The sequence below is a fragment of the Fukomys damarensis genome, unplaced genomic scaffold (assembly GCF_012274545.1).
Source record: "Fukomys damarensis isolate Sample0158 unplaced genomic scaffold, DMR_v1.0_HiC HiC_scaffold_19, whole genome shotgun sequence".
In the NCBI taxonomy this organism is placed as follows: domain Eukaryota; kingdom Metazoa; phylum Chordata; class Mammalia; order Rodentia; family Bathyergidae; genus Fukomys; species Fukomys damarensis.
In genome coordinates, this window is record NW_022900931.1 from 46,964,577 (window position 1) to 46,991,330 (window position 26,754).

The window sequence follows — 26,754 nt, forward strand, 5'->3', positions numbered from 1 at the left end:
TTTTTTTTTTTTTTTGTACTGGGAATTGAACTCAGACCCTTGCTCTTGCGAGGCAGGCAACAGAACCACTGAGCCACATCCCTGGCCCCTGAATTTCCCTTCTAACTCTTCTTAATCAATGTGGGCTTCAGTTCTGCTCAAGAGACCCGAAGGATTCCCACCCACCCACACACTGGGGGTAGGTAGGGTTGGGTCACAGAACCGGTGTTCCACCCACCCCTGGAATCCTCTGGAATCCCACCTTGGGGATGGGCAGGGACAGGTCACAAAAAACCTCGAAGGTTGTGGAGCGGTACCCACAGGCCTGGCACTTGAGACAGCTTTTCAACTGGCCCACAAACAGATCTAGACAGAAACAAATGGGCAGAAGAAGTCACTGCTGGATGCCTGAGATGCTTTCTTGGAATCCTATCTCTTCCCACCCCTTTACTTTACCCTCCTTTCTCACTACCAACGCTCCTAACAAGTAGACACCAATGCACGTCATCATCCAGTCTTGTTCCCATGCCCCTTGATAGCATCAGTTTACTTTTCCCTCAGCCCCCCAACTCTTCCCCCTTGCTTTGTCCCATTCCATACCCACAATCTTGCTGTCCTCTCGCTCCAGGTAATGCTTCCACATTAGGTTGGCCCGGTCATCATCACTACCACAGATCAAGGGGAGTCGGGGTGTGTGTGTTACCCATGAGATAGCAGAAACACTCAGTACCCCCCAACACTGCTGCAGTGATCCAGAGCCCTGTATGCCTTGTACCCACACACCAGCTCCTTCCCTAATTTCAATTTTTTTTTTTTGAGACAGGGTCTTGCTATGTAGTCCAGGCTAGCCTTGAACTCACTATGTATCCCATGCTGGCTTTTGACTCGAAGCTATCCTCCTGCCTCTGCCTCCCGAGTGCTGGGATTACAGGCCTGTATCACCATACCCAACATCATCCTTCCCTAAATTTCTAGTTAAAGGAGTAATGCTTCAGGAACTTTCTAGGAGAATCCAAAATAAGAGAAAAAGAAAGGAATGTACACAAGAGAAGAACATGCTATTTTCCTCCACCTGGCTTCAAGCCCTTTTTATGTACTCTGCTGTAAATTAATTATCCCCTCCTCCCTGGATTCGGAAACATTATCTTGCACTGTCTTCTGTCTCCATCTGCATCTATCAGCCTCCCTCCTCCTTCTTCCACACTGTTTCTCAAACCATTTCTTATGCTAAAGGATTTCCTCTAATTTTAACTAGCTCAGTTCCACGAAAGATGGATGTGGACAATGACTACTGGGAAGAGAAGGGAAGGGAAGCAACCCTTACCTTAACTCAGGTTCTTCAAGCAGAGCCCCTCCTCGGCGGGGTGCAGAGGGAACTGGACCACTGGCTAGGATAGGCGGAGCCCTGCGGCCTCTTCGGTTAATTTCAAGGTGCAGCCGTTCCATGAGGAGTTTCAGGAACTCTTGGGCATCCTGCTGGCTATAGCCAAGCAGAGAATATGAGCAGCTGACCGCCCCCCAAGTCCCCAGAGACTATCCGCTGCCCAGACGTGGATCCCTACTTCCTAGATGGACAAGACATCAAGGCTCAGAACAGTGCTGCAGGAGCCCCAGCTTGGCCCACCCCCAGATATGGCCAGTGACAGAGAAATCGGACACCCTCCAGCTCTCCCACCTGTATCCAGAGAAGGAGGGAACGTATTTCTGGAAGACAGCTCGGAATCGAGTAGGATTCACAGCTTCACAGGAGTCAGGGTGCCACAAGGCACCAATCACATCTGCAAAGGCTGTTGGGGTGGGAGTGAAGGGGAACAATAATCAATGTCTCAAAGAGGCAGGAAGAGGTTCAGAGGGTAAAATAATAATAACCCCTAGGAAAAGCAACAGAGGGAAAGTGGATACAACTATTGGACTGAGGGTTTGGGACCACGAGCACTGGCAGACAGACCTGCAAGGGGCTGGGGAAAGGGAACAGCAGATGTTACCCGACCTTCAGTGAGCTCTTGGGCTCGGCCCCCTCCAGGCACCTCTTGCCGGAAGTCCCTTCGCAGACAGAAGTCCCGAAGAGGCCGAGTGCTGCTCAAACACTGCAGCACAGCATTCAGGAAGCACTGGGGAGCAGCGGGGACATTGCTGTTATCTCTCCAGTCCGATGCAAAGGAGCCTTAGGAGAGCTTCAGTGCTCTTTCCACATCTTTCCCAAATCCACAGGTTTTCCCCACCCCTAGCATCATTTCACATCTATTTAGAGACGAAGGACAGGAGAATGGCTTACTGTATTTCCCAGATTTCGGAGGCCAACATGACCAGAGCCCAGAAGCAGTGTGTGATGAGCCTGGAAGGTCAGAGTACAGTCAGTAGCTTCCTCTCCATCTGACTGACACTGGACTTTTTTGACAGCGTGCCACCCACTGCCTCCCCGCATCCATCCAGGCCCACCCTCTACCCCGTTTCCCTCACTGGCATCCCTACCTCACTGGTCATGAGCAGTAACCCCATCACAGCCGAGTGCACCACAGACTCAGCCATGGCTGTCCTACCTATTCCCCACTTATTCCTCCGCCCAACTAGTCGGCATTGCAGCTCCTGGGGCAGCTCCCCAAGCACTGGCATGGTTGCCCAGCTGCTCCCCACTCCCACCTTGCTACCCCCAAAGCCCCCTCCTGCCCCCGTGGCCCTTTCCTGCACCCGCTCCTGCTGGCTCTAACTGTAGTCAGCCTGGCTCACTTAGCTCAGGAAATGGGCAACCACATTAGCTCAGATGCGCTGATCCCGCCCCACTTTAGCTCCAGAGATTAATTAGGCCTAGACAGAGTCCTAGGAGAGAAGGTGCAGTAAGGGAAAGGAAGGGTCTTGGGACTCAAAGAAGAATTCTAAATAGTTGGGTTAATTCTCTGGGGACTGAAATGGCACACCATGCTTTGGAGTCACAGACAACTCAGAAAAGGGTCTAAAAGGCCCCAGAAATAAGAGAGAGAGAGAGAGAAGAAAGAGTCTATTGCTGTCATAAGGGACAGAGTAAGGAATCTGGGAAAAGGGGACAAGACAGCCAATAGATGGCAAGCCGGAGACATAGTGGAGCATGAGGCTGGAAAGCTATGTGTGCTGGCAAGTCCTCACCATCTTGTCATCAGAGTAGAAAGGCTCGGAGGGTCGGGCAGATATCATGTGGAAGGAGCCATGGGAAGTAGGGGGCTCTGTCCGTATGCTGAGCAGGGTGGGCGGTCCAGGAAAGCCCCCAAGACGGCGGAGAGAAGTGCTGCGTCTCAAAGTAGGTGGCTCAGGCCGGAGGGCCAAGCGGCTCAGTGCAGCCCCCAGCTCTCCAGCACCGCGGTGCCCTCCCAAGGCAATCCCCATTGGACGCAAGTCCCCACTGCTCACAGACTTAGAACGAGATAAGTTGGTCCGGGATGGGAGAGGCAGAGCCACGGTTGGGGGTGGTGAGCCAGGTAGAGGAACCCCATGATCTGCCCGTAGAGGGCCTCTGGAACGAGGGCCTGAGGTCCGTCCCCGTCCAAGCTCCAGTTTCTTGAGCCGTTCATCGGGGAGACCTGGCCGGGGAGGCAGAGGTCGTAACATGGGGTTTGGCCCAGGAGCTGGGTTGCGGCGCTCCTTGCTGCGGGCTCGGGAGGCGAATGGTAGCTTGGATCCTACTCGGGGCTGGACATTAACAGGTGGCTCTCGGGTCCGGCCCAGGCGGTGCTCTGAAGCCTGGGGCATTGTGGACACCACAGGCTGGTCCTGGGAGGAGAAGAGAGGGTCAACATTTGAGTTATAGAGGAATATGAGAACCTAGACTACCATATCACTTGCTGTGTGCTCTGAGGGCAAGAATCATGTCTATCAAATCACTCATTGTATCCCCATTACCTAGCATAGTGTTTGGCACAAAGAAAATACTTAGTATCCCTTGAGTGAACAAACGACTAAATGACTAAGCAGCTCATGACTTTGACCCTTTCTATATCCCACCTCATCCCCACAGAGTACAGATCTACTGGAAAGCCTTTCGGCCTCAATCTCAAGTGTCTTTACAATCTATAAACCTGTAACAAGAGCCCCCCTCATTCCTATCTAGTCAAGTGGGATGTGCCCTAAACCTGTGGTCAAATGTTAGTGTGGACGCAAGGATAACAACCCCAAAGACAGCACTCCATCTTCAAACCCCTGCCCGCCTGGGTTGCAGAAGCAGCAGATTGGGTGATTTGCAACCCATTCCCTCCCCCACCTCCGAGTTCCGACATGGATTGGGGCTCAGGGAGCAATACTTAGGGCTGGAGGATGCACAACTCCTAGACCCCTAATCTCTGCACCTCTCCGACCACAGCAGGGCTTTACCCGGGTCCGCCCCCCTCGAGGGCAGAAAGGCCGAGGCCGCTGATTGGCTACAAGGTCCGGTAGCGTATTCCTCGCAGCCCCGGAATGCTGTCCCTCTAGCCCAGTTCTCCCAGGCCGCATCGGGTCCCAGAAGCCTCTGCCTTTATGCAGAACATCCTCTGGGGTCTAGAGCAGTCTTCTCTCGGCTCCCTGCCCCCAACCCCACCATGATGCCCCGGCTCATACCTGTCCCCCGTTGAGGCAGCGGGGGAGGCCAGCCGGGGCCAGGCTCCAGCTCAAGGCCACCCCCTCCTACCCCCGTGGAGCCTCCCTGTGGGCCAGGCTGCAGCTTTAACCGCAGCTGTTGCCCAGGTCGCTCCCGCCACAAGGGCCGCCGCCATCTTTGTTGGTCCCGCCCGGCCACTGGCCACCGGCTTCACTGTCTCTCAAAGCGCCTGCGCACCCACACTCAGCGCCTCCACTGGCCTCTTCCGCGCTTGCGTGAGCCCGCCCCCACGGCTCCGCGGCCGACACCATGGAAACGAAGCCAACTTTAGAACCGCTAGTTCCCAGCTTGGGCCAGAGTAGTCTTTAAACCGTTGCTCCAGAGCGAGTCCTTTAAGTCTAGCCTCCAGTCACCCATGCTGTGGATGTGGACCTGACAGTTGAAAAATGGTCATGAGGTTTGCAGCACACATCCTTCCTGGTCAGGCAGGGTGCCACGGTAGCAAGCTGCAGGCCTGGGTCCAGCCTGCAGATCAGTGAAGAAGCATCTAGCACTCTGCATACAGATGAGAAGATCCTAGAAGGCAGGGAATGCTGGACCTGTAAAACTATTCCTCAAGTTCCTTGCAGGCTCACACAACGGGGCAAAACATGCTTCACTGCTGAAGGACAAAGGCAGATCTCAGCAGAAGGGAGGGCAAATCTTTCATTCTCCAGCTCCTGATGAAGGCATCTTGCTTTCACTTCTCTAGTATAACTGTTCATGTGCCTCCACTTTTAGCCTGCTCATCCTATTAAAATCCACCAATGAAGCTAAGAGTGGTGGCACACTTTGTAATCTGCGCTCAGGAGGCTGAGGCAGAATTACCATAAATTCGAGGTCGGCTTGAAATACACAGTGAATTCAAGGTCAGCCTGAACTACATAAAGACCCTGTCTCGAAAAACAAAAAACAACAACAAAAGCCACCAATGAAAACCACAGGCTACCACAGGAAGCAGCTTTTATTGATAGATTATCTTCAGAAACCACAAGGCTATGTATTCATTTTCAGTTTCCCCCATGACTCCAGGATCAAGGCCTCTATCTTCCTACATGGGGAGAGGATATAAATTGCCTCTTGGTTTCCCAAAGCCCAAGTCTTTCCTCTTCCTGTATAGCCTAATTTAGAAACTTTGTCATTAGTGTGTTGCTAGTTGTTCCCCCCAGCAATGCCTGTGGCAGCTACTTGGTAACAACCAGAGGTAGAGGGGTAAGGGGGGAAAGCAGTCAGGTGAGTAAGAAGAGCCATGCACAAGAAAACAGAAACATGGCCTAGCAAAGGTCCCTGTATCCCATCTGAGTGGCTTCTGCCTTCATTGCTTGCATTTCTCTTTGTGCTGGATCACACCCTTCTGAATCAGATCAGGAATTTCCACTGCCAGCCACGGACCCAGCTGCAATGCAAGGAAGACCCCATGAGACTACTAACAGTGAGTTCCATCCATTCCATCTCTGCAGAGGTTGTAGGGGAACATGCCAAAGGGACAACAGTTACTGTGTTCCTTGTTGACTCCCAGGTACTTTTCTTATGCTGCTCAGCCCTGCCCCCACCCCAATTTACCAAATATACTAAACTTACCCCCAGGGCCATGAGATGAGCTAGTCCAAACTTGGGTACATTCCTGGCCCACAAAGGTTTGAAGTGATCAGTCAGGCATATTTTGCCACCCCTGTAAGAGAGATAAGAGAATTGTGTCGACAGGCAAAGTTTACCATACAGCATAGCAGCAGCCTCTGGGAACACAGAAGACTACTACTGCTCAGAATACAGAAAAAAATCAGTTCAGTACTTTGCCCAGGCTTGGCAGAGGGAGGTCTGGAGCCCTTGAAAGCCAGAAGACTCTGGGAAAATCTACCTTTCAAGTTCTTCCCTTAGGCACTCTGGTTCCTTCGTATCTCCTGTTCAGTCCTACCTGTACATCTTTGCTGTTTTTCCATCCAGCTCAGGGACTGCAATTTCTGGAGCAGTAGTAGGATAAGTGATAGGAATCTGGAAGAATTATAAAGTCTTAATAAAACAGAGAATCAGGATAGAGAGGAACTAATCTAATTAAACATACATATTTATCGGTGGAACTAAAATGTTCAGTGAACTCCTCAAGTGGCATGTATATACCAGGATTCTAGATATGGAAATTAGTAACTATAACTGTTTGCTTCAAACCTCAACTTCCCCCTCCCATTTTTAAAGTTTTCTTTATTTGTCTTTGTATTTTTTTGGTTTTCTGAGCAATTTAGGCAACTTAGCAAGACCCTGTCTCAAAATAAAAAATAAAAAAGAGCTGGGGAGGTAGCTTATTTGAAGCTCCTGGGTTCAATCCCTACTGCCCCCCCCAACAAAGTTGGCTTGTAACAATCATCTAATCTTTCCCCTTCTACTAACCTTCATATTTCCCATTCCAACACACTCACATCAAACTCGATGTCAAACTCATATTTGAGGAGGTCGTGGATGTACCAGCATTTCCCAAACCACCTGTAATAAAGACCAAACCTCAGTCCAATTGTTCATTCCTCTCATATTCAGTGACTTAGGTCACCAACCTACTAGAGTCCTGAATTAGGAACTGGGGAGCTCTGGGGTGTGGAAGTAGACTGCTAACATGGTGTATGGCAACTCTGGCAGTGGGCTTTGGGATGCCAAATTGCTTAAGCCAAGTAAGTCTCCCACCCTATACTTCCCAAGATAGTCTGCTTACCGGGTCCCTTCCTTGTTGGACTCTAGTCGGAACCAATCATTGTCTGCATTCTTGTTATTTTCCACATACTGAAAGTAGAGGAAGAAATCTTTGACAGGGTTTGAGGGCCATGGACTGCCCCCTTCCCCTCAGAAGAAAAGTATGATTACTTTCTTCTTCAGCATGTTTCCCTAACTTTTCTGACATAAGAAAAACTGAAGACAAGGCTATACTGGTAAACTAGGGGCTTGCCCAGAGAAGAGAATGCTTGGGTCCCATCCTGTTTAGCAGGCACAGAAGATTTGCAGTGATCATCTTTTGTTACTTTTGATAGTGTCCACCCTCAGCCCACAACTCCATGCTATACTTTGTCCCTGGATGACCTCATATGGCCCAGGTTTCCATTTTCACTCATGAGCCAATGACTCCCAAATCATTTTTTTTGTTGTTGTTTTGATTTTTGAGACAGAGCCTCACTGTGTAGTTTACACTGGCCTTGACCTCACAGTGATCCTTTTGCCTCAGCCTCCCTAGTGCTGGGATTACAGGCATTCATTACTATACATGGCTCCAAATCTTAATTTTTTACCCAGACATTTCCTCAGAACATTAGACACCAGTATCCAAATAAATGTTCAATGCCTTGCAAGTGCAAAGACCCGAGTTCGATCCCCGGTACCAAAAAACAAAACAAAACGAAACAAAAAACAAATAAATGTTCAAAAAATTTTACCTTCATTTCATAGATACCTGAAGCTCAGAACTTCCACCTAGAATTTATACTATCTCTTCAGACCTGTTTCTTTTCCTGCATTCCCAGTGTTAGTTGGCAGTGTTAGCATTCACTTAATCACCCAAGCTAAAAACCTGGGAATCATCCTTGATTTCCCCACTGCTCTCCAGTGATCCTTCATAATGTCATACTGATTTTGTCCTATTGATTTCTGAATACTCTTAAATCTCCCTTCTCTTTATCCTCACAACTATCTCATTTAGATCATCATTTCTCGTGAATTAATGACAGCCTAACTTGCCTTCTACCTTCAGTTTTACTCCTGCCAAATATATTTTTCTCTCAATTGGATCATGTTACTACTCATCTTAAATTTCTTTGGCATATCTCAAAGCCTCTAAAACTCAAGTTCTCAAACCTATCTCCCCAGCGTTGTTCACCACTCCCTGCCTCATATTTATATTCTAGCAACTCTAAACTACTTCTTTGTATACTTGACACCATCGTTATTGTCTATGCTTTTGTTTATGCTGTCCTTGTGCCCTGAGTATCCTCCTCTCACCCTTGTTTTTTCAAGCTAATATGCTTATCCTTTAAGTCTTAGTCCAAGCATTATCACTTTCAGTAAGCCTTCCCTGACCATATTCAAGGTGGACTAATTATTTCTCATGCTTTCAAAGCATAGTAACCATTTCTCTTTGATTCTCTCGCCACATAAACACTACCATAATGCTTTTGTCTACATCAGTACCACCTTATTCTGCTTTGTAGCTTCCCTAGTTTCTTGAGTCACAGTTTTAAAAAATTTTGAAAACGGAATACATTAAGTAGAGCTGCTGGCCTTTGAAGCAGACAGAGGTCACACTACAAAGAAGAAAAATGTTCTTCTCTTCCAATAGCAGGAACATGAGAAGATGGCTCGTTTCTATCTATAAGCTTTACTCCCCAATTCCACGACTAATACCTCTTTGAGTTTTCAGCGCTAGTGCGCGTTCCTCCCTCACTAAAATTGAAGCGGGGAGCAAAGAGGTGTGCTGAGGCCTAGGGCTCTAAGAAGTACCCATCACCTCTCGCATCCACTACAGCAGGAGAGAGACACGTCACCTTCTGGGGAGGTCTAACTCTAAAATATTGCTGTTTAAACTACAAGGTCTAGCCCCACTATACTCCTAATCCAAGACTTTTTTTGCTTCCTCTTCAATACATGTCCTAAATCTGCCAACTCCACAGTCTTTCCATTTCTATGAATTTATAAATTACATTGAAAAAACCGGAAGGAGCTTCTACACGGAGCCTATTTCCGGGGACACCTGATTTACCCGCAACCCCTTTGCTACGCAGTCGACCATAGGCGCCCAACTGACCCGGATAAGGGACTGGTATTCCTCCTTTAGTCGTTGCACCCACAACTCCCGATCTCGGGGTCCGGCGTTCGTCTTCAGCACGGGGATCTCAGACACGACACGGCGAGTGGCCTCGTCAGCCATCTTGGACCAGGGCACAAGAAGTGCGGAAGTGGTGTTGCCTGTAACGTGCGGTCAGGGCGTCGCCATCTTTATTATGGGAAGATGTTGGTTAAGAACTTCTGTGACTACAATCTTTATCTGCCGCAACGAACACAGATTTGCTACCTGGTCACCCGCTTGTGGGTGCATCGGGAAAACCAGAATGGCAGCGGATTATTCTGTCCTGAAGATGGCACCTATCAGTAAATCACCGGGAACGATTCTGAGTGACTTCCGTTCATGCTCAGAGACGCACTTAGAAAACCCTCTGACACTTTCCCAAATTTGGGGGGTCCTTAACATTTCTGGCTCTTCTGGCACTGTTCAAGGCGCTGCTTTCCTAAAACGCACATTCAAGTGTTTCTGCGTCAGGGAAACTTTCTTAATTACATGTATAGTGCAGCTGGGGTAACAGAGGCCAAAGCACTTATGGAAAGGTGTTAAACAGATAGTTATCTAAGTATAATGTACAGTTGCTGTCCTGAAGATTTAACACAGCCGAACTAGAGAATTTGTTTTGCTTTGTTTTGTTTTGAGGCAGAGTCACCCTTTGTAGTTCAGGCTGACCCTGAACTCACTATGTAGCCCAGGCTGGTCTCGAACTCACAGCGATCCTCCTGCCTCAGCCTCCCGAGTGCTGGGATTACAGGCATGCGCCACCACGCCCGACCTAAAGTTTGTCATTTACTATCTTTTTTGTTTGTTTGTTTGGTACCAGGGATCGAACTCACGGCCTATAGGCAGGCGCTGGAAACACTTGGCTAAATCCCCAGCCCCCGAATGAGAATTCTTAATAACTGCCAAAAAAGTTTAGAAGTTATAAGATTTGTCTTAGTCTATCCCAGAATTGGCATTCAACTGACTAAATCCTAGACACTTCTTGGAATTAATTCATCCAAGAAGGAATTGTGTCGTTTTATAACTAGTGATATACCAGTAATATAACAATAACAATGATATAGCCCGTGATAGGAATTACAGGCATGCCCACCAGGACGGGCTTCCGTTGTAAAATTTTGTAACTTACAACCTGTGGTAGTAATTTTGGATCCAGTTCTGTCAATCATCAAATTTTATGGCCCATCTACAAATTCAATACCCATTTTATGCCTAATTTCCCTGGCTAAAACTTAAGTACAAAAATTTTGTAGTATAATATTGAATAAATGTTTAGCTATTTTTGTCTTGTGGTACCCGGCCCCCACCTGGTCGCCATGCCCCCCCCAATGGAAATGGAACTCAAGGTTTTTTGCACTGAGGTGCATCCCAATCTCCCTTCTATTTATTTATTTATTTATTTATTTATTTATTTATTTATTTATTTATTAAACCTTCTATTTTTATTTATTTATTTATTTATTTATTTATTTATTTATTTATTCTTGAGGCATGGTCTTGCTGTGTAGTTCAGGCTGGCCTCGAACTCTTGGTGATCGCTCTGCCTCAGCTAAGTGCTGGGATTACAGGTGTGTGCAACTATGCCGGACTTTTTTTTTTTTTTAATAGGCTTTACTTAAATTCTTAAATTGCCCAGCCCAGACTTGATCTTGTAATCCTCCCGGGATGCTGGGATTACAGGTGTGCCCCACTCATCTGGCTTTGTCTTGTTCTGATTTTAGGGGGTAAAATCAGTGAGTCTCTGTGAAGTATGATGCTAGCTTTAGATTTTGCACTGATGCCCTTTATCAGGTTGAGGGAGTTCCCTTTTGTTCATTTATTTGTGTATTTTTTGCTGTACTGGGGATCGAGCTCAGGATCTTGCTCCACTGAGCCACATCCCCGACTCCCTATTCCTTCTCTGTTGAGGTGTACTTTTTTTTAAAATCATAGGTAGATGTTGGATATATTTCAAAGTTTTTTCCCACGTTAAGTGTAGTTTTTGTCTTTTATTAGTATGCTGTACATCTCTTTCATGAGAATATTGGATATTGGCTACAGTTAAGGTAAAGCTTTGTAAAACTTTACTAGAGATCATCAGTAAACAAGATTTATTCCATTTTGGTTGTAGGGCACTGTGGTGTGATACAAACAGCAGAGATTTGAAATAAAGCTTTGCAACTTGACTCTCACAAGACTTTGTTGAGTTACTTCAACTCTGTGAACTGGTTGTTGAAACTTCACGTACAATGTCATAATCCACCTTGTGAGCTCTCAGGATGAAATTCAGATGAAGAACTGGCACAGCAGTTTTTTGTAGTAGTGGGGCCAGGTTTACAAACAAAATCTTACTACGATTCTCAAACCATAAAGGTGATCAGTGCAAAACTGCCCTTGTCCACGTGCAGGCCTAAGACTTCCAGCCCTGAAAGTTCTGTACTTCACCTATGGAAACTGAATATACCTTATTGTCTCATGGTCTTGATAGCCTGGCAGCTCAAACTAGGTAGGGATTGTTTATCTGTCTTGTTCAGTGCTATATTTCTGTATTTTAAAATTTAATAAATATTGATACGTAAGGTATTAGAAACTCTTTTTCCCCCCAGTTCTGGGAGGATGAACCCAAGGCCTTCACACTGAGCTACTTCCTCAGGACCCCACTCCCTTAAATTTTTTTTTCCAGGTACCAGGGATTGTACTCAGGACATTGCTTGCCAGGCAGGCGCTACACCTCTGAGCTACGTCCCCACCCCTCCCTTTAAATTTCGAGACAGAGTCTCACTAAATTTATAAACTGGCCCAGTCTAGATTTAAACTTGTGGTCCTCCTGTCTCATCTTCCAGTGTGCTGGGATTCACCACCATGCCTGTGGGGGCCCAGTCATGGCCCACTGGAGTTTGACATTTGGAAAATAACTTCTTCCTGTACAATTAAGGCATCGACACAATCTATGTAACATTTGTTACTTTTCAAGGACACTGTTATACTTGCTTTGTTCTTTGACCCTGGGATAACAGGAACTCTAGCCCGAAGATCTGATGTTATCTGTAAGAGTCAGGAAATCCAGTCTTTGCATAAAGATAAAAACAATTGCTTGGTGCTTCCTGTTGTTGTGTGCCCTTAAAAGCTTCTTGTTGATGTGAGCCTTTAAAAGGAGCTGTTTCTGTGAAATAAATCAGACTTCTCTTGGTCTCCTCTCAGGCTTGAGTGTTCTTTCCTTTCTCAATCCTCACTCCCCAACTCAGGCATGTTTGTGTTGTGACGGCTGGACTGCCACAAGTGGTGCCCGAACAGGGACCTGAACAGGGACCTGAGTATCGAGGGATCCAGTGAAGGACACTGCTGGATAAAGAATAAAAGGAGATCTCAACAAAAAGAAAAAAGAGGACCTTCAAAAGGAAGGCAAAAGAGGAGCAATGAGTTTTCTTGTAAATATTAAAAATGGGAGCTAGCAAGAGTTGCATGCTTTTTGTACATATGTTTAAACATTTATTGTATGTCAATGGTGCTAGAGTAGGACACCAGCAATTGTGTAATTTTTTAGAATTTGTAGAAGTAATTTGTCCTTGGTTTCCTTTTCTTTGCTTCTGTGTCTTTCTCTTCCTGTTAATGTCTGAATCGGTAATTTGTGATCCGGATCATTTTGGAGGCAGGGAGGGAGGTCCAGGCAGACATGCCAGTGGACTCCCTGCTGCAGGGGCCAGACACATCCTTTGCCCCTGTGGTAGGAACTCTGTATCTCTGTGTACAGGGAGGGAGGTTGATTTTTTTCCCCTCCTTAAGACCCTCTGGTTGAGAGTTCTTCTGGTTTCAGAAGAGGAGATTAAGGAGATTCCCCAACAGAGTCCCTGGTTCTTCTTTTGGTTTGGTTTTTGTAAGCCTTTGTCTTTCATTCTGTTTGGCCTCTTTTGCTCCTCTAGGAGTTGCTCAAACTTCTGCTCTGTGACAATCAGCTGCTAGTGAAAACTATTTAGATTTGGTAACACTTCTTGTGCATTGCAAATTCTTAAACTGCGATTATAGGGTTAACTTGTTCTTTTCTAAAAAACTCAAGGTTAATACTGCTCTATTGGCAGCCAGTCAAATTTTAAGATGTAACAATCTAAAAGCAGAAAAAGGACATTTTAAGCTGAAGTTTGTTATAGAAGGTTAATAGTAAATGAGATAGAAAAATATTAGGAAAGCTATAAGTAAGAGTTGTACTTTTAACATGAAAGGTTTTTGTATGTTCCTCTTGTCTTTACCTAAGTATGTAGAGAAGGTTTGTGGAAATGATTTATTTATGTTTGCTTGTTGGTTTCAAGTCTGTTATAAAAAGGTTTACATTTACAGTCAAGAAGAGTTTTCATTCCTTTAACCCTAATTCTACAAGAGATCTCTGTTAATTTTGACCTGCAAAAGTTCTGACTAGTAGTAACTAAAGATTTTATAATTTAATTGGTCAAAACCATTTGAATGCACTCTAGTTTAAATTCTTATATGTTTGTCTGTCTAAATGTTCAAAAGTGTTTGTCCAGTTATGTTTTTGGTCAAAATGACGTCAAATACAAGTAGATTGTTGATTTCTACAATCTGGCTTTATAGGAGTAAATAAAAAACAAAAGATAATTAAATATAAACTTTAAGTTTGGGTACACTTCTGTTGGTAAATAAGCAGCTGCTCAGAAAATTTATTCTAATCTTTCTTCACTAGTGGGAGCCCAAATAATTTTCACAGCCTTATAAAAAGATATGCCTTGTTAAATATGTTGTTAAAAATGTTTAAATTGGTTATCATCAAAGGTCTGAATTCTAAATATGTTACTGTAATGTTTATGATGGTTATCTTCAAAATATAATATTTTCTGTAAAAAAAAAAAAGGGAAGATCCTGTTGATACAAAGCTACATTACAGGACATAAGATTTCATATAAGTATAATAATTATTACTGCTACTTTTCTGGTATACAAAAATGTATTCATGTTGTTTGACTATGCAGGTTTTTCAACATATTGTTTATGATAACCTTTTGATCCAGGTATTCTCCCCTGTTCCCCTCTATTAAAGGTGTAACTACAAAAAATAAAAAAGGGGGAATTGTACCCCTCTTCACCCAGAAATGATTTAAATCATGCTACCTATATTTTAAATTTTTTACAAATTTATAAGCATGGTCATTCAGCAGCAGAAAGATTCTGGCATCCACAAGGCTCTCCATATACCTTGGTAAAATGGAAAGATCCCTTAACTGGTCAATGGTATGGACCCAATCCCATTTTAATATGGGGTCGAGGATATGTTTGCATTTTCTCACAGGAACATGATGGAGCACGATGGCTGCTGGAGAGATTGGTTCATCATGTGGATCATCCTGACAAATCTACATCCAGTATCATGGGACAGTAACCTCCACAATCATTACCTTTATGTGAAGAAACAAAAATAAGCAATACTACTATTTTATGGAAGAGGTGTTATGTTACTATACCTCAAGAAAATTTAATGACACATCTCAAAAGTTTTTGGACTAATCACTTGGATTTAAGCTTATCTGCAGGACTTGGGTGGACAAATTCAGGTTTTCCTCAGACTAACATTTGGAAACTTGCTGCTGCGTTGGGAGAAATTATGTTTATGGTTAGATGTCAAAGTTACTAGCCTTAGTTTCAATGTTTTTAACATAGGGACCTTTAATATGTGAAATACCATAAATACTGTGTTATCTCAAGTCAAAGAACAAAAGAAAAAGATAATGTCTTGTGTTAATGCTCCTTATATGTTATTAGTAAGAAATACAGAGATTGTCTATGAAACTGATAATGAATATAACAACAGCTGTTTTAATTGTAAATTGACCAACTGTATATTCTCAAAAATGATGACTTCCTTTCATTCTGTGATGGTTTTGAGGCAACCTCTCTTTGTTATGATACCTGTTCAACTTAATGAAACCTGGTATGTAGATCAAGGATTATGAATGTTTATGGTAATTGAGAAAGCATTAAGTAGACAAAAAAAGAGTGATGGGATTAGTTATCGTGGGGATTGTAGCCCTTATTACTGTAATAGCTACAGCCACAACTGCTACAGTTGCTTTGGCACAAGAAATTCGGGATGCTTAATATGTTAATGTTTTAGCTAAAAATGTGACTCATACTGTAACTATTCAAGTAGATTTCGATCAAAGATTAAAACAAAAGATAAATGTATTATATGATGAAGTTACTCTTATGATATAAGAAATACGGGCGCTGAAAGTTTGTTCTCGATTGATTTGTCACTCTGGTTATCAGTGGATTTGTGTAACCAATAAGCTATATGATTCCATCTATGATTGGAGTAAAATACAAAGGCATTTAAAAGGTATTTGGTATAATCAAAATACCTCCCTAGATTTAATAGTTACATCAAGATATTTTGGATCTACAGAATGCCCTTTCCTTAAAGTTTGATGTGGCACAAGCTGCTCATTGTTTTATCAATCAGTTAAAAGAGGTCTTACCCTCCATGGCATCAGTTACCCTATTGTTAGGTCCTGTTATTGCAATTGGGATAAGAGTATGTCTAGGATGTGTTATATTACCCATATTAGTGTGCATGGTGAGTTCATCTTTGCACATGGAAGGAAAGATTCATGGCTTACAATTACACATTAAGCCTCCCATACCTACGGTCTAACCCCTGCAGAGGCTGGTAGTCAAAGACAGGTAAGAGAAGTGTGGAGAAATATCCAACCTAAGACGGCATGAGTATCAAAATTCTCATGGCTTGATGACAAGGGATTTCTCTGGACATTTCTCACCTAAGTCAGGCACAGTCTTTCTGCTGAGCTGGGAAAGTCCCTGCTCTAAATATAATAAAAAGGGGGATATGTGGGGGCCCAGTCATGGCCCACTGGAGTTTGACATTTGGAAAATAACTTCTTCCTGTACAATTAAGGCATCTACACAATCTATGTAACATTTGTTACTTTTCAAGGACACTGTTATGCTTGCTTTGTTCTTTGACTCTGGGGTAACAGGAACTCGTTAGCCAAAGATCTGATATTATCTGTAAGAGTCAGGAAATCCGGTCTTTACATAAAGATAAAAACAATTGCTTGGTGCTTCCTGTTGTTGTGTGCCCTTAAAAGCTTCTTGTTGATGTGAGCCTTTAAAAGGAGCTGTTTCTGTGAAATAAATCAACTTCTCTTGGTCTCCACTCAGGCTTGAGTGTTCTTTCCTTTCTCAATCCTCACTCCCCAACTCAGGCATGTTCGTGTTGTGATGGCTGGACCGCCACATATGCCTCACTGAAAATATTTATTTTTAAATTAAGGATTTAGATCATTCGTGTTTTGAGTAATTCTCAAACTCATTGACAGGCCTCATGCAGTCTGGCTCTACAAATCACATCCTTAGTCAATTGACAGGCATTTTTACCACCTCAGACCAATAAGCAATTAGCAGCAGGAATCTGAGGGGGTGGGGTGGTTGTGGAGGTAGGGTTGGGCCAGGTACTGATGGCCCTAAAGGCTGGACAGCAATTAATCATGAACTTGTTTCTGAAAACACAAGGAGACCGTGGTTCTGAATCGAGGTCAGTGAAGCTGCAGGAGCACACGTGATGATGACAACAAGCCCTTCTCTTGAATGGGCTGAAGTGAGCACAGGACCCTCTGAGGCATTAATCATCTGTAGGGACTCTGAACTGTGGACTCTGTCAGTAAGACCTTCACCTCTACCTATTAGCAAACAAGATCTGGGTGAGGGTTAGAGGGGTCAGAGGGATTGGTTAACAAAGATGGAAAGACATTTTTTGAAGAAGAGAAGGTAATATATGGATAGTTACCATGAAATAAGAAACTTTTATTGTTTAAGTAACTATGCCTGGGAGAGTCAGATAAAGATGCTAGGAATTGAACTGGAATCCTCAGGAAGAGTACAGCAGACATGCAGGCAAGGGGAGAGTAGGGGAAGTATGGATCCGGGACAGACCAAGGAGCACATGTAAAGGCAGGAGGGCGTGAGGGAGTACATGATTATATAATAATAGCAAGTATCCAGATCATTATTTATAACAAGTGGGGGAGCTCCTACAAAGCACTCATGTCTTATGGGGTGAGAGGAAATTTTTGCTCCACCCTGCTAAAGGTTTGATGGTATGTATTGAAAATAAACAGATCAACTAGGGGAAAAAGGCATGCAATTTATTAATATGTGAAATGGGAAATCATAACATTGGAGAAAATCATAGGAGTGTGATCACTTACTATTGTCCCAGCAATTCAGAAACACACACCCTTTTCTCTCTGCGGAAGGGGATAAGGAATGTCAGGAACTTTAGGGGACTCAACGGGCTTGGAGAACAAATGGCCTGGAACAAAGTCTGTTTGGCCTGGTTTGAAAATGATTCTATCTGGGGCTGAAATAGCAGACAAAGGGTGTGTGACAGGAATCTTTCAGGACTGTTGGGAGGTTTTGGTGTTTCTTTCTATGTTATGTGTTTATAGTTTTCTCGGGAAACGATGAAATTTCAATAAGAAGACTGTAGCTAATTGTGTTCCCCTTTAGGTGGAGCCAGTCAGGCAGATAAGGAAACTGCAAAATATTCTCCCTGGGAAGGAAGAGGAAGAAAAAAAGATAGGGTTCAAGTGTTACAGCCCTTTCAGCGAAAAGAATCATGCCATGAAAGATGTCCAAATTAAAAGTCTTTGCTGGCTGTGCTGGCACACACCTGTAATCCCAGCACTCGGGAGGCTGAGGCAGGAGGATCGCTGTGAGTTCGAGACCAGCCTGGGCTATATAGTGAGTTCCAGGTCAGTCTCAACTACACAGTGAGACCCTGTCTAAAGGGCAAAAAAAAAAAATAGTCCTTTATATCTGGCAACCAAAGGGTGAGCTCCTGCTCCATAAAATAGAATGTCATGATTTCATCTTTGAGCAAGCACACAGGGGTACAGAAGCAGACTGCATGTTAGATTAAAATACAATTTTGGGGGGCTGGGGATTTAGCTCAGTGGTCCTGGCACCTGCCTCGCAAGTGCAAGGAGCCAAGTTCAATCCCTGGTACCAAAAAAAAAAAAAAAAAAAAAAAAAAAATCCAATTTTTGGGATCCAGCAGGAAATTCCTCTCTATGGTTAAGGCCATAGTATAACATGTTCTGTCCTTTGTTCTTAACCACAAGGTAAGCTCTGTGCTGGTTAATTTAACACTTTGAACAAGCAGTCTGGGGAGGAAAAGGGGTAAAGTTCAGGCACAGGCTATTGGGGGGGATGTTTCTGTTTAACTCACTTCACAAGGCCTTTCAAAAGACAAAGTACCAGTTCTTAGGGGACCATTTTTGGAACTCCAGTAGTCTATTAGTTTTATGCAATATGCTATATGGAAACAAAAATATTTATAAAACAAATATGTTAAACACAAAATTTCATACATGGGTTTAAAAGATCTACTTCTGGGGCCTGGGGGTGTAGCCCAGTGGTACAGCAGTTGCCTAGTGTACACAAAGCCCTGGCTTGGATCCCCAGTGCAGGAGCAGGTGACTTGAATAGGTGATACACATCTGCTCAAAATTAAAAAGGTACAAAGCATATGCGATGAGACTTAAACCCCACCAGCTTAGTTCTTCCCGAAGGGAGTCCTCCCCAGCTAGTTTCTGTCTATCCTTACAGATATGTTCTGTAGGCCCACCAATATGTACACACATTTAGTTTAAAAAGTTCATGTGAGTTGAGTGTGGTGGCACATGCCTGTAATTCCAATACTTGGGAGGCTGAGGCAGGAGGATCATCACAAGTTCAAGGCCAGCCTGAACTACCTAGTGAGACCTTGTCTCAAAAAGCAAACATATGGCCTGGGGATTTAGCGCAGTGGTGCTGCACCTGTCTCAAAAGTGCAAGGTTCTGAGTTGGATCCCGGGTACCAGAAAACAAACAAAAAAACCCAAAAAAGTTTGTAGGTAAATGGCTGCATATTATACTCATTTATGCACCCCTTTTCCTTGAATAAATGTATCGTAAAGACTGTTCCATGTTAATGGATATAGAACTCAGTCTTTCCCCTTCCTTCCCTTCTTCCTCTTTTCTGCTCATCCTCTGGCAAATGTATCCTGTTGTCTAGATTCAATGAGACCTTCATGATGGATATTTATTTATTTTCTGATATATATTTTTTGGGACAGGGTCTCCCTATGTAGTTCAGAATGGCCGTGAACTCACTATGTACCCCAGGCTGGCCTTGAACTCACAGTGCTCCTCCTGCCTTAGCCTCTTGAGAGCTGGGACTACTCTTAGCTCATGATGGATATGTAGATTTTTCAGTCTTTTGCTATTATAATGCTGCAGTGAAAAGCCTTGCTTATTCATTGTTTTTAACATGTCCAGTAAATACTGACATATGGAACTACCCCAGCCACCCCATAGGTTCTCCCTATGTAGTCCAGGCTGGCCTCAAATTTGAGATCCTCCTGCCTCAGCCTCTCTGAAGTGTGGGAATTATGGGTGTATGCCACCATGCTGGCAGTGCTGTCATATGGAACTCTTGCCTCAAGATTCTTGAATTTTTATTTTAGGTGCTGGGGACTGAAGCAGGATCTCACACATGCTAGGCAAGTACCCCACCACTGAACTGAGCTACCTCCCCAGTCTGCTTCCAGGCATACTTCTGTGTATATTTCCTTTCTTTCAGTACCAGGGATCAAACTCAGGTCCTTGGGCTTATATTTCTTTTCTTTTACTTCTTCTGGGTCTAATGTTCTAGGTCTTGAGATGTATGAAAACCTCCCAAATTCACCCCCATCTCCAGTATGGCGGACTGAACTCAGGGGTTCTCTAGCACTGAGCTACATCCCAGTCCTTTCTATTTTTAAAATTTAATGTTTTTTTTTTTTTTGAAACAGGGTCTTAATTCTATAGTTGAGGTTGCCTTGAACTCACTGTGTAGCCCAGGCCGGCCTGGAACTTGTGATGGTCCTCCTGCCTCAGCTTTCTGAGTGTTGGGATTATAGGCCTGTGATGACATGCCCAGACCTTAACTTCTAAAGATAGGAATTTTCTAGTGACCTTGTTACTGACTTCTAGTTTAACTCCCATGTGGGCAAGAAACATACTTTGTATTATTTCAATTCTTTAAAATTAGTTGAAACTTGCTTTATAGTACAATCTAACCAGTTTTAACATTTTTTTTTCTTTTTTTCCCAGTACTGGAGATTGAATTCATGACCTTGTGCCTTGTCAGGAAGGCTGGGTGCCACTGAACTACATCCCGGCTCCTTTTTTTTTTTTCTTTAGGTTTTTGCATGATAGGTAAGCACTCTATCACTATGATGGAGCTCCTACCCTGGCCAGTTTCTTAAATGTTTTTTGTTTTGTTTTGCTGTGACAAGATCTCGTTATGTAGTTCAAGTTGGACTTGAACTTACTAGGTAGCCTCTGCTGATCTCGAACTCGCCATGATACTCACCATCCCATGTGCTGAGATTACAGGTGTGTGCCGCCACATCTGGCTCCCCAGGAGCCCTTTTACGTTTTGAGATAGGGTCTCACTAAATTGCCTAGGCCGGCTTCAAACTTGTGAGCCTTCAGCCTCTACCTCCTGAACTGCTGGAATTACAGTTATATACCACTACTGCTGGGTCTTCTATTCCCCATTATATCTTTCAGTGTGTGTGTGTGTGTTCAGTGCTGGAGAGTAAACCCAGGATCTTTACATTGGGCTACGTCCCAGTCCTTTTTTATTTTTTTGAAACAGTTTTACTAAGTTGCTAAATTGTCCAGGGTGGGCTCAAACTTTCGATCCTCCTCCTTCAACTTTCCAGGTGCTGGGATTACAGGCCTGTGCCACCAAACCCACTGTTTTTTGTTAGTATGAATGTATGTATGCGTGTCATTCATTCATTTATGGAAGCAAGGTCACTGTGTAGCCCAGGCTGGTTTTTGACTCAAGATCTTCTTGCCTCAGCATGTTAATTAAACAAGAAATCAAAAGAAAATTGATTAAATCTTAATTAGTGGAGTTAATCAGACAGGACTATTATTTGTCATGGCTGTAAAGTAACAAGGAATTTGGAAAAAGTCATCCTTGTGGGGGCGGCAGAGAGTCATTGATAAAAAGCCTGTTGAATTAAAATTGCTAAGAACAGTGAAACTTGTAATACTAGTAGTGGCTTTTTGTTTTGTTTTTCTGAGACAGGGTCTTGCTATGTAGTCCAGGCCAGACTCAAACTCAGTGATCCTCTGCCTCAGCCTCCCTAGCGCTGGGGTTACAGACATGCACCACCATGCCCAACTGAAATTTACCCTGAAAATAAGAGCTCACTGGAAAAAAGCCCTAGCATGATTTTTCCAGATGGTGGTAATATAAGCTCTACCCCCAAAATAAGCACCAATTATGATGGTCAGTCAAACACACTTAGTATATATCCATTGCAACACAAAAAAGATGTATTGAATTATAAAGCAATAATATATAAATATAAATTGTATTGACATTAATACTTAAAAATAAATGATATATAAATTATAATTAAGAATTTGGGAATACCCAAGCGTCTTTGGATGAGAAGTAAACGCCCATGTAAATAGATGAACTCAAGATTTACTGCCAAATAATCAAATGGAGTAGACATAAGGCACAAATAAGGGGCTGCACTTGAAAACAGATGGACATGGTTGCATCTAACATGAATCTTCATAATTCAATACATTGCCTGTCATAATGATACACTACAAGAATGCTACATGGACAGAAGTGTTCATTTAAGGAGAGCTCTATTGTTGGACATGAGAGATAGGGGCCAATGGTTCTACAGGAAATGGAGTTGCAAGAAATTCAGGGTGGATCTCAGGGTTTGGAGAGTTACGATAGTGATCCAGAAGATGACATGACTGTATTTGAGTAAATGTAGATTTCTGTACATGAATATAGATCGTTGTACATGAATAAGACATTCCCTTAAAATAAGCCCTACTGCACCTTTTGGAGAAAAAAATGAATATAAGACCCAGATTTATTTTTAGGGAAATATGATTATTTACCACACACTAGGCCTTATATAACACTTCTTATACACCATTTAATATGACCATTACAACAGTGATATATGCTGTGGATGTTATACCAGTTTAAAGAAGTTAAAGAACTTGCCCAGGCACATTAGTGAAGTCACAGCTTCAGAATGAAGGGGACAAATTAGGAAGACTTTTGGACAGCACATAATTAATATTCAGCAAATGGCCTCTATGCTTCTATTCAGGAACCACAGCAGCAGGGCTTATAGCTAGGTTTGAAACTCAACTGAGACTGACAGACAGTCCGATCATGAGTTAAAATGAGTAACTGGTGCATCTTAAGAGTTACTGGACAATCAAGAACTAGAACAGGCCGGGCATGGTGGCGCACGCATGTAATCCCAGCACTCGGGAGGCTGACGCAGGAGGATCACTGTGAGTTTGAGACCAGCCTGATCTACACAGTGAGTTCCAGGTCAGTCTCACTACATAGTGAGACCCTGTCTCAAAAAAACCCAAAACAACAACAGCAACAACAAAAACTAAAACAAACTTTCAGGTTAGTAAGTTCCCGTAGGATAAACTTCAACCCAGGGTTAGGGGTATAGTTCACTGGTAAACCACTTCATGTGTGAGGCCCTGGGTTAAATGCCCAGCACTGGAGGGAGGTGTGGAAGAATCATGAAAATATTTGTGACAACAGTCTAACAGGATAGAAACTTCTTTGACGGAATGTTTGATGAGAAAAGAATAATTCTGTCAAAGCTGAGAAATGGCATGGGCTGGGATAAACAGCAAGGCTTTGGGTTCAATTCCCAGCACCCCCCCAAAAAAAGTATTTAGTGGAAACATGGTAGTTATTTGAAGAACTGACATGTGCATATGACCTGTTGATTCAGAGAGGAAACAACAGGACCAGTGTGTGAAAGTTTTTTTGTTTGTCTGCTTTGAGACAGGGTCTCCCTATGTAATTCAGGCTGGTCTTAAACTATGTAGCCCAGGCTGACCTCAAACTCATGGTGCTCCACCTGCCTCAGCCTCTGAGTGCTGGAGCTACAGATATATGCCACTAATCTAGCTTTTTAAAAAATGCCCTTTTTAATCATGGAGAATTACAGAGCATTGGGAAGGAAAGTGTAGGAAATAGTGGAAAGAGGAGTACTTGGAGAGGAAGTTGAAGGTTGCCATGTTAAAAGTTCTGGTGAGTGATGGAGCACACCTGTAATACCAACACTGAGGGAGGCTGAAGCAGGAGGATTGCAAATAGAAGCTGAACCAATTTAGTGCCTTCATGAGACTCTGTCTCAAAATAAAAAAATGGCTGAGGATGTATCTCAGCGGTAGAGCTCCCCTGGGTGCCACCCTCAGTAGTTCAGTACTGGGGTGGGGGGAAGTTCCAGAGAAAGAAGAGGCAAAATGGGAATGGAGTATGCTGAGGAAGAGACAGAGACTGCTAAGAAGGGATGTGACAGGCAAAAGAACCTACATAGGATTCTCAAACTCAGTGGAGATTCCCCAATTTTTTAGTTGAAGCAAATAGGGTGGGAAAAGAACATTAGGCAAGAGACAAATTTTCTTTTGGTACCAGGGATCAAACTTCAGACCCTGTGCTTGTGAGGCAGGTGCAGTGCCACTGAGCTAAACCTCTGGTGAGAAGTTTTCTCCTCCTTTTCCTCCTCCCAGCTTGAACCCAGGGCTTCCTGTCTGCTAGACAAGGGCTCCACACCCAGCCTCTCTCTTTCACTCTGAGACAGGGTCTTGCTAAGTTGGCCAGGCTGTCCTTGAATTTATTTTGGTCCTCCTGCCTCAAGGTTTTGTTTCATTTTAACTATACAAATGTTGCAGAGTTTAAACTAAGGAAGAGTAGCTGCCTAGCTATGGCTTACCAAAAAATCCTAAACAGCTGGAAACATTTTTCTGAGCAATGGACATGAGTGTCCATCTGTACGCAGTCATTCCTTAGGTGGAGCTCCTATTTCCTCTGTTCCAACTCAGGAAATCTGCTCAGTTCTTCTGATGCTGTGATCTCAAGGCTTCATGATGAGTGGACCTCCAGGGTTCCCCAAGCATCCCTCCAAATGGATGAACTAAGGGACAGGTGGTGAGGCAACTGTCTCAAGGCTTGGAATTTGGAAAGACTGGTTGTTAAGGTCGGATCTCAGGGAAAAGGACTGAGTCCTACCAGTCCTGGACAGGAAGCTGATTTTTTTTTTCTGATTATTATTATCATTATCATTATTACTATTATCTTTTTTTGGTTTGTTGAGACAGGATCTCACTGTGTAGCCCAGCCTGGCCTTGAACTCACTATGTACCCCAGGCTGGCCTGAAACTCACAGCGATCCTCCTGCCTCTGGCCCCTAAGTGTTGGGATTACAGGAGCGCACCACCATGTCCGGCAGCAGGTTACTTTAGAAAACCTAATGAAGACAAATCCCAGCCTTTCCTTCAGCTTCCTATTCTGAGCTCAGAAGGCATTATCTTACCCATAGGCTGTGATGAGCAACTGCACACACTCTGACTACAGAGGTGCCTCTGAGCACAGTCTCTTTTCTCTCATCCTCTAAATGTTCTGGGTTAGTGGCTCACGGAAAGGAATTACCACCACCATGCCAAAACTGCTAGGTGTCAAACTGCTTCAGAATATGGATATGAAAGGATATTATCCTACTTTTAAAAAAAAATCATTATCATTCTACTATGAGCAGTAGCACAACTGAAGCCGGGCATGGTGGCACATGCCTGCAATCCCAGCACTCTGGGAAGCTGAGGGATGATCACAAGTTTTGAGCCCAGCCTGGGCAATTAACAACTTGTGAGACTTTATCTCAAAATATAAAAATAAAAAAGGGCTGGAGATATATCTCAGCTCAAAGGCCTTGGGTTCAATTCCACACACACAGCTACCCACACACCCCCGCCAAAGTCCCTGTGTCTACCTCTCTTTTGTGGGCAAATAAAGGATACATTACATTAAACACCTCACAGCTACCTCTATCCTGATGACCACTCTTCTAGGAAAGGCTAATAAATGCTCTCTGAATAAAATGAGCCTAAAGTGAATAAAAGAACAGTTCCAGTGGGGTATAGAAGGAAAAAATGGTCAGAGGTAGAAGACATACTTGACTTTTTTTGTTGTTGTGGTACCAGGGATTGAATCTAAAGCCTTCACACAGAGGTGCATCCCCAGCCCCTTTTATGTGAGACAGGGTCTCACTATGAAGTCCAGGCTGGCCCCAAACTTGCAGGAATCCTCCTGCCTCAGCCTGCCAAGTGCTGGGATTACAGGCCTGTGCCACCTTGCCCAGCAATTTTAATACAGGGTCTCACTAAGATGCCTGGACTGGGTTGGAATTTTGATTCTCCCTCAGGCTCCCAGAGTGCTAGGATTACAGGTGTGGGCCCCCAAGGCTGACTTTTTTTTTTTCTTATTTCTTGGGTGCTCGGGGTTGAACCCAGTGACTCCTATAAGCAAGCCCTACCCTGAGCTCTACCCTCCGGCTTTTTCTAATGGATTTTCTCCTCTTCAACCTAGAGATTATACTTTCCCATTCCTGTAAAAACCCTCTCTTTGCTACACACTGCTACTTTCAGACCACTGTGCTTCTACCTTCTTGCAAAAACTCATCTTTGAAATTTACACCAAGTGGTGTAAGTCCTTACATCGAGGACTGCAACACCTATTAAATACTTCTCTTTGAGTCAACTCTTACTATCATCCTGAGCAGTTTTAGGAAAACCCAAAAAATGTGCATAGTTCTTAGTCTTCTTTGCTCCTACTTACACTCTCACTTTTAATTTTTTTTAACATTTCTAAAAAAAAGATTTTTATTGGTGGCAGCTATAGGGCAATAGTAAAAGCTGGGAGGGTAGCATTCTTTTTTTTTGGTACTGGGGATCAAACTCAGGACCTTGTGCGCTTGGGAGGCAGGTAGGTGCCACTGAGCTAAATCCCTGGCCTGAGGGTAGCATTCTTGACTGCAGTAAAATTGGTGGCTTCAGATCAAGCTGGTATCAATTTCAAGAGCCACTGAAAGACTGGGACTGGGAAATGTGATGTGTAAGGCACAACAGAAGGGGGCTGGATTGCCCAGTGATTCTTGGAGAAGGGGAAAATTTGAGATCTGAATTTGATGCTTAGGACAATCTTCCCAGAAACCCGGGTTCTGGAGTGAAAAGCCTTTTTCCTTTCCCTGCCTCCTTACCTGACACTTGTCAACTTCTACCCTGTTGAAGCGATCTCTTCTGATTGTTTTTTGTCATTATTGCTCTTCTTCTTCATTCACTGTCCTTGTCATAAAAAGGGCTCTTCTGGGCCAAGGACTCAGCTCAGTGGCACCACGTCTACCTCCCAAGTGCAAGGTCTGAGTTCGATCCCTGATACGTAAAAAAGTGGGGGTGGCTTTTTTTTTTTTTTTTTTTTTTTTTT

General features: G+C 43.8%; 2 protein-coding genes across 3 annotated transcripts in view; both read right to left on the minus strand.

The window, feature by feature from the left end:
• Usp21 (ubiquitin specific peptidase 21) overlaps positions 1-4,744 on the minus strand; it is a 6,418-nt gene extending 1,674 nt beyond the window's left edge. Inside the window, exons 1-8 of the mRNA XM_033765691.1 lie at positions 4,543-4,744; positions 3,100-3,720; positions 2,255-2,314; positions 1,970-2,090; positions 1,655-1,766; positions 1,304-1,459; positions 580-644; positions 242-345 (exon numbers count right to left, since the gene is read on the minus strand). Coding sequence (XP_033621582.1) covers positions 242-345; positions 580-644; positions 1,304-1,459; positions 1,655-1,766; positions 1,970-2,090; positions 2,255-2,314; positions 3,100-3,699 — 1,218 coding nt within the window. The 5' untranslated portion in view covers positions 3,700-3,720; positions 4,543-4,744. The remainder of the gene's footprint in view (positions 1-241; positions 346-579; positions 645-1,303; positions 1,460-1,654; positions 1,767-1,969; positions 2,091-2,254; positions 2,315-3,099; positions 3,721-4,542) is intronic.
• Positions 4,745-5,503: 759 nt separating this feature from the next.
• Positions 5,504-26,754, minus strand: part of Ufc1 (ubiquitin-fold modifier conjugating enzyme 1) — a 23,519-nt gene continuing 2,268 nt past the window's right edge. Inside the window, exons 2-7 of one of the 2 annotated variants that reach the window (XM_010616620.3) lie at positions 9,339-9,499; positions 7,263-7,330; positions 6,976-7,039; positions 6,477-6,553; positions 6,143-6,233; positions 5,504-5,957 (exon numbers count right to left, since the gene is read on the minus strand). In XM_010616620.3, coding sequence (XP_010614922.1) covers positions 5,877-5,957; positions 6,143-6,233; positions 6,477-6,553; positions 6,976-7,039; positions 7,263-7,330; positions 9,339-9,461 — 504 coding nt within the window. In that variant the 5' untranslated portion in view covers positions 9,462-9,499 and the 3' untranslated portion in view covers positions 5,504-5,876. Of the gene's footprint in view, positions 5,958-6,142; positions 6,234-6,476; positions 6,554-6,946; positions 7,040-7,262; positions 7,331-9,338; positions 9,500-26,754 lie in introns of those variants that run through there. The other variant, XM_033765695.1, reaches the window with a different exon arrangement.